The following is an 18,267-nucleotide window of genomic DNA, read 5'->3' as shown; positions in this document are numbered from 1 at the left end:
TAGTTTGTCTGTTGTTGTCAGAGAAAAAAGGTTGGGCTCTATTGGCCCTGATGTAGTCCATGCTAGAATACACCTTACTTATCTCTTCTGTAGAATAACCACGAGCAATCAGGCCTTCTTCAAGCTGCATTAGTTCAATATCGAACAGCTGCTCTGTACTGGACAACCTCGACAGGCGCATGGCCTGCCCCTTAATGATGTTGTTGAATATATGTGGGCTGTGCATGCTTTCCCTGTGTAGATATGAGGGCTTAGAGCAGGGTTTCCGATGCACTTTTGTGCCTAATTTCCCTTTTTGAATAAAAACATTGACATCCAAATAGTCAATGGTTTCAGAGGAACTATGCATTGTAAACTTCAGAAAAGTACTGGTGTCATTCAACCTAGAATGAAACTCATGTAATGATTCAGAGGAACCTTGCCACACAAGAAACAAATCATCCACAAATCGTTTAAAAAAAACTGATCTGTGGGTTACCAATGACATACTTGGTCTCAAAACCTCAGTATGAGTCCTTTATTGCACCATATGGGCTGAATGTGGAAGTAGTGAAGCAGGCAGTAGTTAGGAATTGGAACATCCTGGTTGTTGATGACCAAGTAAAGGATATAGTTGGTGTTCAACCCAGATTTACTTATAGTAATATGCCGTGTTTGAAGCAAATGTTGTGTCATAGTTTGACTAGTTCCATTGCCACTCCGCCTCCTCCCACCTGGTCTCTTAGAACTAGTAGATGTGGAGTTTGTGCTCAATGTCATTTTATTGATGAATCCCACTTTTTTAACCACCCTGATACAGGCAGGTTGTGGGATATCAGGGTAGCTTCTAATTGCAACAGTAGACATATAGTGTATGTTGCACATTGTGTACAATGTTTTTGTTTTTATGTGGGAAAAACCAACAGATCCTTGAGAGAACGTATTAGGGACCACAATTATTGTCTAGCTAGGAAAGATAACTGTAGTGCTCTGGCTAAACATACTCTAGGGTCTGGGTCTATGCACACTTTTTTGTTTCAGATATTATACATGCAGAGAGTTTCTGAACGATTAGGAGACCTAGTTAACAAGACGGAGGAGGCTGAATTGAATTGGATTTTAAGGCTAGGAGCACACAGAGGCAGGGGGTTAAATGAGGTTGTTTCTTTAAAACCTCATTTAAAGGGCAGGACATTAAGATAATTGTATATTGCTTGTTTAGGTATGTCATTTATTTTTGTAGTTTTAAAAGTTTTAAAAGTTTCTGTCAGGCAACAATGCTGTTGAGTTTATACATCTTTGCAATAGCTCAGTTGTTATGATTTTATCATTTTGTTGCACATTTCAAGAAGTGTCTTGTTGATGTATTTTAGTATTTTCTATAAATTTTCAACACTATACTTTTGTTTCATGCAGTATATGCAGTCCATATGCATATATTCTCTAATACCTCTTTAAATGATTTGGTGGAAGCAAGTATAATTGTCACATGACAGTCTCTCTTGTTTTAATTGGTTGTGAGCAGATATTACTTGGTTCAAAAGCAACTACAGTTACATTGTCTCTTGTTTGTCTGATGAAGCGGTGATATTAACAGTGAAAGCGCTTACTTTTATTAAATAAAGTTGTTTTATCGTATGCAAGCTGCTTTTATTCGCTGCTGAATCAATTTGAATTGAACTACTTGATGCTGGATTAATTTTATATGATTCACCATCTCTACCTGTGACTGTGTTCTTCATACGTTTGAGTGGTTTGGTGGCAGCAACGCCAGTGTTCTATCTTGATATACGGCTCCTGGGAATTTTTTGCATATATATATATATATATATATATATATATATATATATATATATGTATGTATACACACACAGACATACAGCGGAAGATTTTATTAAAAACATTACTCTTTGAAGGCTGTGGTGGCCTAGGCACCAAGTGCAATAAAAATTTTGGATCTAGTTCCTGCTGCTGTTTTTATCTGAACTTTGGTTTGCTGTGTTGGTTGCTGTATTCACTGTTGCAGTCCTGGTTTCCCTCCTTCCATCCCCCTTTTTTTTTCTCTTTCCTTACAAGGGACATATTGATATTTACTTTCTACTGGTGGGGTTCTTCCACCATAACCTGACTCCTACTTGGGGGCTCCTGACATGTTAGAGCAAGAAAAACTGATGTAATGGTGTCGGCTGGCTTACTTTATACTACTGATGACCTGACGTCAATCCTGAAGTGATAGCAACTGAAGCAGAAATACTAAGCCTCTGGTATTCGGGCCGGCCGAGGGCTACCCTGGCAGGGATAACCCAAATGTGATGACTGGAACAGTGAATACACTCGAACATCTACATTTTTAGTAAGTGTACACAACTGTACTTTTCGAAATCACTTGTCCATTGTGGTCCATACAGTGATGAAGTACCCAAAAGGTCTGTAAACCTGCAAATCCCTACGTGTGTAAGGCATAAAATCTGGAATAGATGGATATCAGTTGTCTGGTAGCATACCTTGTACCAAGTTCATTAATGGCTATATAGCCAGACTAAGGCAAGCAGCATCTTAAAGGTCTACTATAAAACACCATTTTAAATTATTTAGAGCAAAGAAAGTTACTGCAGCATTTAGCAAACATAAAGTAACCCGTTGTTAGGCTGCAGTTTTAAAAACAGTCTGATGGTCACTATTTACCCTGGGTTATTCACATAACTCTAAGCTGTCCAGAGTTTTGCAGAATATCCCAATTTTTGCCTCATATTTTTAGGTCTGTTCCTCGTAACATTTTTTTCTGACAAATCACTGAAGATTGAAGTTCCAAAATAATTGCAGCCATTTCAGTTTCAGACCGTGGTAGTGGTGCTGCAGAAGCGTTGTCGCCTCACAGTAAGACGCTGTCCAGTTCGACTCTCAGCTACAGCGTCTTCTGCATGGAGACATGCGTGAATGGGCGTTCCTTTGTTGAAGGTTGTGCTTCAGGGCTGGCAACTCAGTACATAAAAATCAACTGCCAGTCATTAGCAGACCGGAGTTCCGCTGTGCCGACCCCTAACTGGGAAAAGCCGAAAGACACAACAACAACAACAACAACTTCATATCATTTAGAAAGTACATGCTAAGACAAACCCTGCTATTCTGTCAACTTTCTAAGTTTATAAGAGCAGTATATTTAAACTCTGTCACTCATTTTTGGGCCATTTCCCCTCCTGTATTTTTGGATTTGACCATTGTTCTTGTGCTAACAGATTGATAGGTCTGGTAAACAGCTTCAGTTCAATGAATTTCTATCATAGAAATTGTTATGGAGGAGAACTTCATATCTTCTATAGTGCACATGCCTTTCTTTTGTTGATCAATGAGCACATCATATCTGTTTGATGATAAAAAAACAATGATTTCTTATAGGAAGATTTAGGAGTAGAAGTATTGTCTTTTCCTTTTTTGGACTCCAGAGACTTGGAAGGACTTGCATGAAGTGGATAATATTGTGGAGGATCAAGAGTGAATGGTAAGTCTGCCAGTAGTATATCTAGGATGGGATGAATGGGGCAGTAACCCCAGGTTCTGTCTTGCCCAGGGCACAATTCACCAACATAAAGTAAAAAAAATATATATATATGCATATATATATATATATATATATATATATATATATATATATATACATATACCCAAAAGGCCTGTGATAGGCTGTGTAGGTAGAGGGGGCAGCGCCAAAGTCAAGCAAGACAGTGCTTGGCCTATATTACTGGTGCCTACAGCAAGCTGAGGGATGTACTGTTTTCAAAAATTTAAATCACTAACTGTGGGCACATTCAGTATGTTGAAAGAGATACTAAGAGAGAGAAAAAAAGTCTCTGAAGTAGTATACTTCTTGTGCATACTTGTACAAACTGCTAAAAGGGATCAGTTGAGGGGGAGTGTTTCATTTTGGTTCTTGTGCAAACTTGGACAGATTGCTGAAGGTCTCTTTGGGGGAAATTTTTAATTTTGCTGCTTGTGCAAACTTGGACAGACTGCTGAAGGGGGTTTGGAAGAAATGTGTCATTTTGGTGGTTGTGCATACTTGGACAAACTGCTGAAGTAGTTGCTGGTAAAAATATTTCATTTTGGTGCTGAAAAAATAAGACTTCTTTTATATAAATGGAACAGACTTTTTTTTTACAGTGGAAGAGAGATTTTCTTTAATTAAAATGATTATTCTTCCAAAGTTACTATACCGTATTCAGGTTATTTCACTTCGTCTTCCTAAGGAATGTATGAAACAATTTAACAAATTAATGTTAATTTTTTATGGTTTTCTAATAAACCTAGACTAGCATTAAGTCTTTATCTAAAGGATTGGACATTAGGTGGTATTGGACTTCCAGATATAGAAAAATATGGGCTATCATCAATTATTAAGAGAATAATGTTATATTTAAACTCTAATTATTCTGCCAAGTGGAAATACAAGAAATAATTTGGTTAATGTTAACTTATATGGTACCAAATCAATACACTGAAATAGGGACCATATTTTTGAAAGTAAAACAAACCTATATGTTCCAGATACATAGCAAGTATATTAAGAATATTTAAAAATTTTATAAACAAAAATCCAGGAGTTAAAATATGGTCATTCTTATTATTTCCTATAGCTTGTACACAAAATAGTAATGTCACTTTTGATAGCTCAAAAATAACTGAATGTAGAGAAAAATATTACTATATTGGCGTCAACTGATGAATTCTCAGAAGCATCTTTCTGCAGAATATATCATGAATAAATGATATAAATAATAAAATGTGATTAGAAATACAAACCTTTAGACAATTTATTATTAATGGACTAGAGCCAACATACCTAGTGTTAAAGACTCTGTTCCAAAAGTTGTAGAACTCATGATTATTTTAGGAAAAGGGTCCCTATCTAAAACATACAGAATAGTCAAACATATGAAATTATACTACAAAGATACAATGTGGGATTATTATAGATTAATTAATCAACTTCCTAGTGAAGAAGATAAAAAATAATGTTGATATCTTCAAAACAAACTACCCTTTCATTGCAATGGAGGTTAATTTCTTGGAAATGTATTCACATAATTTTTATTACCCCTCATAAAATGGAACTTATATTTAAAAAAGATTTTGGATGTTGGAAATACAAACTAAAATTAAAAGTGGATTGGCAGCATATGTTTTGTGATTGTAAACTACTCAAATCATTTTGGGAAAATTTAATTTTTTCTTGCAATCTGTTTTTAATGAGAAATTTAATTTAACTAAATCTCTAGTTTTATTCAACTACCTAGATGAGTTGCCAGATCTAAATCTTCTCTCTTATGGAGTCTGTTAGCTATTTATCATAAAGTGATAACCTTAAACTAGAAAAATGAGACTCCTCTTTCATTTAAAGAGTTCAAGAATATTGTAATTAATGTTTCTCAACAGGAATTACGTACAATCAAGATGGTAACTGATACTCTTCATATTATAACTCTTAGAAAAAAGTTAGAGATACTTGAAAACTGAGTATATGATGATATGACATAAATTTATAAGCTGAATGATTAATAATTGCATTTGTTTATGTAGACACCATTGTAAATAGCATTTTTATTTTTTATTGTTGTGACACTTTTTTTCATTATAATTTTTAGTCTTGTTTTAAAATTTTAATAAAAAGATTTGAGAAAAAAGCATTAACGCAGTATTCAAAATGCTAATCTGTTTTTTATCAGCCACATATCTCATGACAGAATTATGGCAGCAGTATACAAATGTAGTAACGATTACTTTGCTTAAACTGAGAAATGTATGCTTTCTGGTGCAATAGTCACTGATGACTATGTTACAGTTTTGTCATTGTGTGCCTTTTTATTGTACCTTCTGCGTCTGTATACCTGATGTTTTTTAATTTTAAAAATAACTTGGATTTTAATTTCATTCTTTTATGAAAATGACTACTTAACCACCAAGTGTAGAAAGCAATTTTCCATTTTTGTAGAGCACACACTCTTTTATTCTTTTTAGAAAAACAGATAAGTATGCTGATTTTCTATTTTAACTCTTTCTGTAGTGACTTGGTATACTGTGCTATGTATAAACTGTCAAAAACTGGAGGTTTCTGTTAGAAAGATTCTGTTACCTACTGGTGTACATACACTGGATTTATCTTTGGAGATATTGCTCTCTACATTCATAAGTAAAGGGGCTCAACTCTTTAGTTGAAAAACATACTTGTCAAACATAGTAAATAATATTGAAAATTGCACATAATAGCTGACAGCTATGTCATTTTCTCAATATTTGGCTTACTGGATTTTTTCATTCCTCATACATTTCACCTGGAATTGTACTACACAAGGTTAAAGCTGTGGACTGCTAATAAGCATTGTCATGCCGATCTTGGTTTGAATCTCTGAATTTTCACTTGCATACTGCACAAATGTAGGCAAATCATTTAATGCAGTTAAATCTCACTGTAAGCAAAAAATATGTGCTTATACATTTGGTACATTCTTTGTAAGTTTGCTTAATGGTGAATCACATACTGTTAATGCAGGTAAGAGTGCTGACAGAAGACATTTTTCTGGTCCTCAAAGTTCCACTGAAGATAGAGGAGAATGTGAGTATGTTTACGCTTTATACTTTATCAAATGTTCTAATGGCTACGCAGCTTAGAATATTTACAGGCTTATGTGCAAAAGCAAAATGTGATATTTTTTATAGGAATTAAATAAATGCAACTTATTTTGGTGCTGCCATCCCAGACAGAACAGCATATTTTGTCACATTATAAATGGAATTTGTTTAAAATTGATTATGAACTTGGTGTCCTACTTTACAGTCAGCTGTGGAGTTTTCTCTTTCCTAAGTGTTGCCAATAATAATTTACTTTTTTCAGCAGCTAATGAAGTCATACTTTAGTTTACAAGTGTCCTTAACTTTTGGAGAATAAATTTAGGACATGTACTTGTTTGATTAAACCAAACATCTCTCACTGTTGTGTGAAAAGTGTTTAATGAGTGTCAGATCCAATCTACAGGGAGATCTCGCTGAATTTTTCTATCCTAGTTTTGAAGATAAGTAGCTCACTGAAAACCAGCAATTCTTAAAAATTAGTATTTGATTTCCTGGGTTAAACCTGAGCAACCTGTTGTGTCCCCTTCTGGCACTGCAGATAGTGCAGTCCTTCATGTTTTTGCAATACTATGGATACAGCTCTCTCTCTCTCTTTTAATAACCATGTTGATTTAATTCAAAGACACCTTTTTCTGTATGCTAAAAGGGTGTTACTGTGGCAACATTCCTAACCAAAGAAGCTAGTTTTGGACTTACAAAAGGTACCTGTTTACAATATTTCAATATGCTTAATTCACTTAGAATAAAATCTAATGCCAACAGTGGTAAGTTACAGGCATCCTCAAACATAGGATGCCATTTTATGGTACATACCACATGGCTTCCAAAATGGGGCACCATTGCCAGGTTTTATATTAGCAAATGTGACTTATACAGTTTTAAACTTTGCCTTCTTTCTGTTTTAGTAAGATACTAGCTCAGATTATTTTCCTGTCAAGAACTCTGTGATCAGGGCTCCTAGACAACAGTATAGTGAAGATCATTAAATGCTCACTTCACTCTAGACCCAGACCCTTTGCCTGCACTGTACCCCCTACCCCCTACCTTGAACACTGCATTGAATAGGATCATCCATTGGATCTGCCTTATAATTTAAAAAGGACTTACTGACCTATTAAATTTACAATTGTAGTTGTAATGACTGTTTTGGAGTCACATAAGCTACCCATAGTCTTCATTTCCCTTTCTTATCCTTCATTTATCCTCCTCTTTATTATCCTCCATTTCTGTATCTTCCACCAGTGCATTTCTACAATTTGTCTTAATTTATCTTTTGGCTTTTGTTATACATTTGCTTGTCTGCTGGACTGCCTGTCACTGATCTGTCTTCCCATATTCTCATTTCTGTAATTATCGGTAATCTAGAGGATTGTCACAGTTAAAGTGACACCCCAACCCCATGTACAAAAATATGAAAAGGGGTTGTGGATGGATGTTTTTACTAACATAGTTTTATTTACCTCTCGCACTTCCATTATTAATTAGTACGGCCATACTACGTAAGTAATGATGCACTCAGTATTTGATACATCTGACAGATACATGTATACTTTAACGTTTTACTCGCTACACAGATAAGACTCCTGTACATAGCACAAGCAGAAAGCTATATTTCAAAGTGGAAAGGGATGATGAAATGGGGGAAGTGCAAGAAACAAGGAGAGACTTGAATTTTGGATGAAGGCCTTTAAAGAGAATAACAATAATCATACAGAATATTAAATCCATAAAGTTGCAGAAAGTACTCTTAAGAACTAAGCCAGCACTGGATTGGAGAAAGGAGATTCTGACGTTAAGAGTGACTGCAATTAGGGATAGCAACAGTAGGCAAGAGGGGACTGGAATTTATTGGAGAAAACTGGCAAAGGAACCAAGGTGTTGGGAGCAAATAACTAGAGAGGGAAAGATGATAGAATGGGAAGACGTCAAGAATTTATTTGGACTGCAAGTTAGAGACTGCCTTCCCTATCAGAGATTCATATCAGAGTATAGGCAAAGAGGAAGAAAGAGGGGGGTCCTAAATGAAAGACCAGCACTGGTAGAGTTTTAGTAGAATCTGGAACAGAACAGCTGCCATTAAAAAAAATGAATAATTAGTGGAGCATATAAAATATTGCATGATAACTATAATAATCAATCAGTGGAGGTTTAGAAAGGGTTGGGGAGAGAGATTGAATAAGCAATTCACAAAGAAACAATGGGAGTAAATGTTAGCATAGATATTTTTCATGAGGCAGACAGCAAATTCTGGAGGCGTGGTGGGGGAAGAAAGATGTAATTGGGAACATTTTTTCTGGGAGTGCAGTGAATTGGTGGACTTTAAGGATTCCCTGTGGGATGCACTGTCAGAGATGCTGGGTGGGCAGATTGGTCTGATGAGTGAGATGATTTTTCTGAGCTATGATACAGAGTCATAACTGCCTAGGCATGGCAAGGTCTTGCTGTGTCTGATAATGGTGGTTGCCAAAAAAGCAACTACTAGAAAATGGAAATCAAATCTAAACCAGCTATACTAGAAATAGAGTATAGTAACAGAGATAAAACAACTGGAACTGAGATCTTTAGAAAATGCTAAGAGCAAACTACATAGGAAAAAAATGGGAATTGTGGGAACAACACATACAAGGGAGGAATGATATTTTAAAGATGACAGGACTTAAATGAGCTATGTAATGTCAGACTGAAAAAGATTGGGTAGATTATAAGTGATTTACTGGGTAGATTATAAGTGATGTATAATGTTTGCAACTGGGAGTGTGTCAGTATGGTTTGTGATGCAAAATGCTTGTAACTAGGACTGTGTTGGTGTGGGTTGTTTTCATTTATATAAATATATGATTGGCTTTATAGTAAGTAATGGTTTAATAAAAATGTTTCTTGTTAAAAAAAATTAAAAATGGGCAGGAATTGAATGATTTATATAGTGTTGTTTAGGTTACATGATATATACGAATATATGTGAAGTAAAATGTCTGTTATGTTAATTATAGTTTGATTACTTTTATATGAATGCAAATTTGCCTATGTCACAAGTGTAATTCAATAAAGGTGTTTGGAAAAAAATGTTTTCCATGTACAGAAAAAACTTGATGTTATGTTGTCCCATCTCACCTTCGTTCTTGCTGGTTGGGTTCAGAGCCAATCCTCGGCTCCGACTCAGCCGATTTACTATAGTTCGAGAGCTTTTACTGGCTCAAGGCTAACCCCTATCCCAAGATGCCTAGCAGTAGCTACCCAGATCTCGTTTGCTGCTTGCAGCATCAACATTGTGACTACTGGCTCAGGCTAAGTAACTAGTAGTTTTTCACTTATATTGTTATCCTCTACAGGGTTTTGTTGTTTAATTAACATTGTTAGAGGGTATATTATCCCCTGTTAGTCTAACAACCTTGTTTTCTACTTGCTGTGGGTGTTTTTGGCCGTCATTTTCTTCTACAGGCCTTGCCTTCCTCTTTGAGCCCTTTTAAATTAGAGGGATCCTCTTCTTTTTCCCCACCGTTTCTGGGATAGCTGTTTAAGTTAGAGGCTCTCCTTTTGGGGGAGTCACCGTTTAAATTAGAGGCTCTCCCCTTTCTTCTTCTTCTCTTTCCTTTAAAAAAAAAAGAGAGAGAGATTTCTTTTCCTGTTGTTTGGGCTAGCCGTTACAGCCTTTATAGTAGTTTTAGTTGTTGTGTGCTGTTAGCTGTTACAGCCTTCTTTTCTCGCTCTGGTAATTTTTTCTGTCAAATTATCCACTATGTCCAAAGAGTCGAAACCCTCTGGGTTCAAAAAATGTCCCTTACGGATGAGCACACGAGTTGTGTATATTGTTTAGGGGCTGTTCACCTACAGGACTCGTGCTCTATCTATCATGCTTTCAGTTCCAGAGTCCTACAGGAGAAAAAGAATAAGTTAATTTTACGAGGCCTTCTGAAGAACCCTCAAGATTCTTCGTCTCAGTGTCCTCAACCGGATAAAGTGTCCGAGAAATCCACTAAGCCATCAGTTCCTAGTTCAGAACAGACAAAATCCATAGTGAAACCTTCAGCTCTGTCGGTTCCCAGTGTTGACTTTGACAAAGCTAAGTCTCCAGCGGCTCCATCAGTGTCCTCGGAGTGAGTCCAGACCCATAGAAGAACAAGATATTCTCCTTTGGAGCCGGTACGCTCGAATCCACAATCTCCTTTGCTGCAGTCCAGCGTGGGCAGTCACTGGTCCTCTTCGCACTTCTCTTGGTTCTCCGGGCTTTTGGATCAGGGAGTGGTCAATAGGCTCTTCAAGTCAAAGGCATTTGCTAAATTACTCTCGAGCCCAGCCCATAAGGAATTGGCTCCTTCTGCCCATCCAGCTTCTCCATTGGGTCCTCCTCCAACTCTCTCGAGCTAGGAGCCGGAGTGCATAGAGGTCGTGGTGGTGGAACATCGGCTCTGGTTACTTCTCCTTTATCGGTTCTGACACCCACTCTGATCTCCTCGATGTTTCAGTCCATCGAGGGATCTGGACACAAAGCTCTCTTGCCGGCTCCTTGTCCTACCCCACTCTCCCTCTCGGAGCTCCAGCGCAGGTGAGCTCAGCTCCAACATCAGCTTCAGAGCCGTCGTTCTCTGTTCGCAGGATACCTCTGGGCTCTTTGGAGCTGGAGGCTCCTTTGACTCAGGACCATGGCACTTTGAGGTGATGAGGAGCGTGCTGTCTCCTGAGACTGCTCCATCCTCACCTCCATTGGCTCCTTCTCCTGCGGAGCCTGTGCCTGCCTTTGACCCTCCTCTTGCCTCCAAGTGTAGGGAACCTATGCCCCAAGACACTCCATTGGGCAACCCCCACTTCTTCCGAAACCGCCCTCAAACATTCGGAGGTCTGTCGGAAGAAAAGATGCAAGATGAAGCATCTGGACTCCCCTGAGTCCATCACTTCAGACACAGACTTGGATGAATCAGAAGGGTCCCCACGGTCCCCCTCTGAGGATGTCTCCTTTTCGAACATCTTGGAAATCCTTAGACAGAGGGGTGGCTGGAAGTCCCTAGCCCCTTCTGAGGATGAGTCTGTCTACCTGGACGCATTTAGTTTCTGACCGTCTACCTCTTTGGTGTCTCCGCCTTTTGACCCACTTTTGTCTGTAGTGAGTCGAAAGGCGTGGAGCGCTCCAGAGACCATGGAACCAGTTTAGAGGAGTCTAAATAAATTTATTACTGCTCCTGAGGATAAATCCTTCCTTTCCAAAGGGGTCCCTGTTTATGCCATGGTGGTGGCAGCAGCTACTAAGAAGGAACTTGTGGAAACTTCATCTGTCCATTTGCTGAACAAGGAGTCTCATATGATGAACAGATATGGGAAGCATATGTTCTCTTCAGCGACCTTTACTCTCAGGTTAATAAATTACTTGTCACACTTCACACGACTTCAGAGGGATCTCCTCAAGGAGCTAAGAGATACCCTGCAAGATCCTACAGGTGAAGAAGTTGCGAACAGGGTGTCTTCCCAGCTTGCGACCTTGACTTCAGTGGTTAACTCCTCTATGAGTCTCATTTCTTATGTGGCAGATGGAGTGAGTAGGGCAGCAGGTACCAGAGTAGCTTTGCGGAGACACTCCTGGATGCGCCTTTGTCAGTCTGCGGAACCTTTCAAGTCTTCATTTACCATTAGCTCCTTCAATGGCTCGTCTTTGTTTGGGCCTCAGGTAAAAGAGACTGTCACCAGGTGTGAACAGATGACAAGACTCTCTCTGCCATAGGAGTCCATTTTTCCACTCCATCTAGACCCTATCCTAAAGGACAGAAGAGTGGAAAATGTGGTATCGGAAATCCCAGAGTGCTTTGCCTGACACATGTGGAGATTTTTCTCCCAGGGGCAGAGGGGGAAACAACAGAAGAAACAGAAGATGCTGCCCTCATGGCAGAGGAGGTCCACAACAGCAGGGCAACAGAGATACGTTCTCTGCTAGGCCCTTCCAGCACTCCTGAAGGGAGGCCCGACTGTCTGCCTTTGGAGGCAGTCGGGGGCAAACTATCAGGAATGAAACATGGGTACTGTCAATAATATCCAGGGGTTACAAAATTCCTTTTTCCCAGTTACTCCCCTCAAAAGAAAAACATTCTATCCCAGATGTTCCACCCAGTCTTCAGGGTCAAGCAATCCTAAAGGTACAAAGATTGCTAGAAAAAAGAGCCATCCAAGAAGTCCCTGCAGACCAAATTGAATCTGGAACTTACTCAAGGTTCTTTTAAGTTCCAAAAAAAACAGGGGACTGGAGACCCATTTTGGATCTCGGCAAGCTAAACAAATCGGTAAAAAAGACGAAGTTCCAGATGGTAACACTGCAGTCCATTCTTCCCTTCTTGGGTCAGGACAATAGGATGTGCTCCATAGATCTCCAGGATGCGTACTACCACATAAAAATGGACAGGCAATCTAGGAGATTCTTACACTTCTGGCTGGGAGCCAGTCATTATCAGTTCAGAGCCCTGTCCTTTGGTCTCACCACAGCCCCCAGGGTGTTCACCAAGTGTTTGGCAGTGGTCACGGCTCACCTGAGGCATCTAGGATTCCAGGTGTTTCCATATCTAGACGACTGGCTCCTCACTGCCACCACCCAGCATCAACTGATCAAAGCATGTGTCTACACAATCCAAACTTGTTCCCAGCTAGGCATCATCATAAAATACGAAAAGTCTGCCTTGTTGCCTTGTCAGTCTATTACCTTTATAGGGGCAGACTTAGATACAAGACGCATGATGGCAAAGCTGCCTCAAGACAGGGTGTCAACCATTCATCAGCAAGTTTCGTTTCTCATAAAGAAGACGAGAGTTCAGGCAAGGGAAGTATTACAAGTCTTGGGCTCAATGGCCACAGCAATTACACTAGTTCCTTTGGCACACTTCCACATGAGAATTCTGCAGTGGCTTCTTTTCGCTCAGTGGTCTTTCCATGATTTACCCAATGTCGCACATGATCTTGATCATGGAAACTTGCAAAAAGGACTTAGTATGGTGGCTCGTCTCCCCCCATGTGACTGTGGGCAGACCCTTTCTAGACCCCCATCCAGTAGCCACAGTGACCACGGACACCTTTCCAGGGTGGGGGGGCATTATCTGGGACAGACTGTCCCAGGAATGTGGCAACCTCATGAGTACCATTTGCATGTCCTAGAGATGAGAACAGTGCTTCTGGCATTGGAAGCACTTCAAGACTCTCTACCTACCGGGACCATTGCAATTCAGACAGACAATATGTTAGTGGTATGGTACGTCAACAAGCAGGGTGGGACGAGATCTTACCCCTTGTGTTGGGAGGTGCTTTGAGTAGGCAATGGGTCTTCCCAATTCTGATTGTGAAGCACATTCCCGAGAAATCCAACATGATAGCGGACAGGCTCAGAAGGACCATCCTTATGCCTCATGAATGGTCCCTGAAGCAAGAAGTTGCGGACTTCATTTTTTGCAAATGGGGCCAGCCATGCTGCTATCTTTTTGCCACTCTCCTCAACAACAAATGCAGCAGCTACTCCACCCTAGTCTCCCATCCGGGACAGTCACCCAGGGATGCACTCGTTCACGATTGGCCTCCGGGACTACTCTGTGCTTTTCCACCTTTCCCCCTAATTCAAAAAGTACTTCAGAAAGCAAAGTCGCTGGGTTGCAAACTCATCCTCATAGCTCCTTACTGGCCTAATCAGATATGGTTCCTGTTTCTTCACCATCATCTTCAACTGGAGCCTTGGATACTGGACCCAGTTCTGGACCTCCTGATGCATCAGTTGGGCGGGGTTCATCCTTCCCTCCAAACTCTCAAGCTGACTGCTTGGTTTCTCTACTTCCAGTCTTAGCCAAACATTTCCCCGGCTGTACAACACATTCTAGTGTCCTCTCACAAGCCCACTACCAGGAAGATTTACACTAGCAAATGGAAGAGGCTCTCTTATTGGGGGAAGAGTAATGATATTGATCCTTTCACTACTCCTGTTCACAAGATTCTTGATTTTCTGGCCAAAACCTTTATAAGAGGGGCAGCTGCAGCTACTATTAGGGTCCAACTAGCTGCCATCTCCAATTTTCATGTAGAAGACTTGGGTTCTAACATCATGTCCCATATGCTGTGCAGAGCATTCTAACGAGGTACAACTCTTTTATGGCCCCCCAGCAAGAAAACCCCCTTGGGACCGAAACTTGGTTTTAGCTTCCGTGGTTCTTCCACCTTTTGAACCAGCAGAAAGCACAAAAATGACCGTTTGGTTCAGCCCACGAATAACACACAAATATCCAAACGGACAAACCTCTGCAGCAAAAATGAGCAAAATAAATCCACCGGAGACCACGTATATAGAAAAGATTTAATAATATCCACAATAGGAATAAATATATCCAAAAATCTGAGTAGGTTGAGCGCTTTCACTCGACAAGCGAGTTTCATCAGAACACTTATTAAATGCACCAGTGGTTAATTTATACAAAAATTGGCGCCAAAAGTTTCCATGACGTTAAAAGCAGTTACTTTAAAATATGTGTTATAAAAACTAATATGTTATTAAAATATAATGTAAGACTGCTATTAGTTAATAAATGCTTGCTTGTACATGATAAGTTATTTAACTGTTTAACAATAACAATGGTTTTATTGACAAGAAATCATTAATTCCTGGGTCTGTATTGGCATTAGTTAGTATCTGCCAATAGAGCTCTCTCCATGCTAAATAATTTTTAATGTTTCCTCCCCTAGGATTCTTCTTTATGACATCTATGATAGCGAACTTAAATTTGTGTTCCTCGTCATTTTCAATCATATGCCTTGCCAAGGCATTCTTAGTGTCCTTTCTTTTTATGCAATAAAGATGGGAGTAGATTCTTTGCCTAAACTCCCTCTCAGTCTTCCCTATGTAAAATGAGGGACAGACTGAGCATAAAGCTATGTACACTACCATTTTGGTCCTACAATTCCCTTTTAGTGCTAATATTCTATTTCTATTGTAATTCAATAATTCAATAGGGCTTTTATCATATATATATGGACATTGTTTGCAAAAACCACATCTATTTGTATGTATTTCTTCTGTATCTACTTTTGAAGTAATATTTCGCTCCAGCAGGCATTTTATATTCTTGCCCATTTTGATAAAACATGGAGCTGTCCCTACTTTGTCTGCTACTTCTTCTTCATCCATTAAAAGATGCCAATTGTTATATAAAATGTTCTTAATGATGTGGCTAAATGGCCCGTATTCTATAATACAAGCCCTATTGTAATTAATTTTCCTTTTATTTTTATTTTTACTTATAGTCCCTAACATGTCTACTTCATTAGAATCAGTCTCTAATGTACTGAAGTGTATTTTTGACTGGCTTAGAGTGTCTATAGTTGTTAGGGTATTATTAATCCCCAGCAAGGGCGTGTATATATCTCCTCTTTTGCTCATAACATAATCAGAAATATCCTTCATAATTTCTAAGTCATAACCTCTTTCCAAAAACAAAGAAGTTATAAATTCAATTTCACAAATAGTATCAGCTAGGTCAGATGTCATTCTTATAGCCCTAATACACTGGCCTTTATATATACTTTTACATTAGTAGGGTGGAAACTCCTATAATCCAAATATGAATTGGTAAAGGTGGGTTTTCTAAAAATTCTAGATTTTAAACCCCCATTTTCAACACTTACAAGAGTATCTAAATACGACACCCCCGTTGCATTATATTCAGATGTAAACTTTAAGTATTCACTGCTAGAATTAATAAAGTCCAAAAATTCTGAGAAGCCTGTGATGTCCCCTTTCCATAAAATATATAAATCATCCAAGAAGCGGGAGTAGTACACTATGGAAGCATACCATGGACTACTAAAAATAATCGATTCTTCCCAGTCTAACATAACCAGGTTGGCAAATATAGGTGCGCAAGCCGCACCCATAGCCACACCCCTGGTGTTATCAACAAAATGGGCAAGAATATAAAATGCCTGCTGGAGCGAAATATTACTTCAAAAGTAGATACAGAAGAAATACATACAAATAGATGTGGTTTTTGCAAACAATGTCCATATATATATGATAAAAGCCCTATTGAATTATTGAATTACAATAGAAATAGAATATTAGCACTAAAAGGGAATTGTAGGACCAAAATGGTAGTGTACATAGCTTTGTGCTCAGTCTGTCCCTCATTTTACATAGGGAAGACTGAGAGGGAGTTTAGGCAAAGAATCTACTCCCATCTTTATTGCATAAAAAGAAAGGACACTAAGAATGCCTTGGCAAGGCATATGATTGAAAATGACGAGGAACACAAATTTAAGTTCGCTATCATAGATGTCATAAAGAAGAATCCTAGGGGAGGAAACATTAAAAATTATTTAGCATGGAGAGAGCTCTATTGGCAGATACTAACTAATGCCAATACAGACCCAGGAATTAATGATTTCTTGTCAATAAAACCATTGTTATTGTTAAACAGTTAAATAACTTATCATGTACAAGCAAGCATTTATTAACTAATAGCAGTCTTACATTATATTTTAATAACATATTAGTTTTTATAACACATATTTTAAAGTAACTGCTTTTAACGTCATGGAAACTTTTGGCGCCAATTTTTGTATAAATTAACCACTGGTGCATTTAATAAGTGTTCTGATGAAACTCGCTTGTCGAGTGAAAGCGCTCAACCTACTCAGATTTTTGGATATATTTATTCCTATTGTGGATATTATTAAATCTTTTCTATATACGTGGTCTCCGGTGGATTTATTTTGCTCATTTTTGCTGCAGAGGTTTGACCTTTTGAACCAGCAGCATCTTGTCCCCCAAAATTTCTATCTTGGAAAACCCTTTTCTTGGTTGCTTTCACCTCAGCTAGACAGGTTTCTGAATTACATGCTTTGTCTGTTCACCTGCCGTATCTCATTTTTCACAAAGATTGAGTCTCTCTTAGACCCAATCCTTCCTTTTTGTCAACGGTATGTTCAGAGTATAATTTAAATCGGTCCATTGACCTTCCTGTGTTCTTCCCCAATTACGGCAACAAGGCAGAGTATAGACTCCAATTGGATGTTCATAGACAATTACATTTTTATTTACACAGGACCAAAGACCTTAGAAAATCAGACCAATCGTTTGTATCCTTTGCTGACAATAAACTAGGTTCTCTGGTTTCAAAAGTGACCTTATCAAAATGGCTGTCAGACACAATCAGTTATTCTTATGATTTACGTAAAAAGATGCTTCCAGGGAGGGCCAGAGGACATTCAACCAGGGCCTTAGCCACCTCAGTTGCCTTCCAAGCAAAATTGCCTTTAGATTCAATCTGTGCAGCAGCAACATGGGCAAATTCTCATACCTTTATCACTCTTTACAAAGTGGATGTGGTTTCCCCGGTATAGGGCGTTTTTTGGTTTCACGGTCCTAAAGAGTTTGTTCCAGTGAGCCACCCAAGAACCAGGTGCTGGGGACGCAGTCCCAACCAGCAAGAATGAAGGCGAGATGGGACAACATAACATAAAGAAGCTATGTACCTGCCATAACATTCCATGTTTGTTGTCCTTCATGTCACCTTCCTTCTTGCATCCCCCTCCTTCCCCCTTCCTGGAGGATCGAGAGAAGTTCCTTACTGGTTACACTGGCTGAGTTTCTTGCTGACATACCAGGTTAGTTAACCATGCATTGTTTTTCCTCTTTCTTTCCTACCTTAAATGTATAAT

At 38.8% G+C, this 18,267-nt stretch overlaps 1 protein-coding gene across 3 annotated transcripts in view; it reads left to right on the top strand.

Annotated features, from left to right (window-relative positions):
- The window catches only part of LOC122817246 (E3 ubiquitin/ISG15 ligase TRIM25-like), a 1,463,860-nt gene that overhangs the window by 834,619 nt on the left and 610,974 nt on the right, over positions 1-18,267 (top strand). For all 3 annotated transcript variants that reach the window (XM_044090466.1, XM_044090465.1, XM_044090464.1), the window contains exon 7: positions 6,524-6,586. In XM_044090466.1, coding sequence (XP_043946401.1) covers positions 6,524-6,586 — 63 coding nt within the window. The remainder of the gene's footprint in view (positions 1-6,523; positions 6,587-18,267) is intronic.

This window comes from Protopterus annectens, chromosome 12.part0 (assembly GCF_019279795.1).
Source record: "Protopterus annectens isolate FY-2018-M chromosome 12.part0, PAN1.0, whole genome shotgun sequence".
NCBI lineage: Eukaryota > Metazoa > Chordata > Ceratodontiformes > Protopteridae > Protopterus > Protopterus annectens.
Note: the sequence above shows the minus strand (reverse complement) of the source record. Positions and strands in the feature narration are given on the sequence as shown.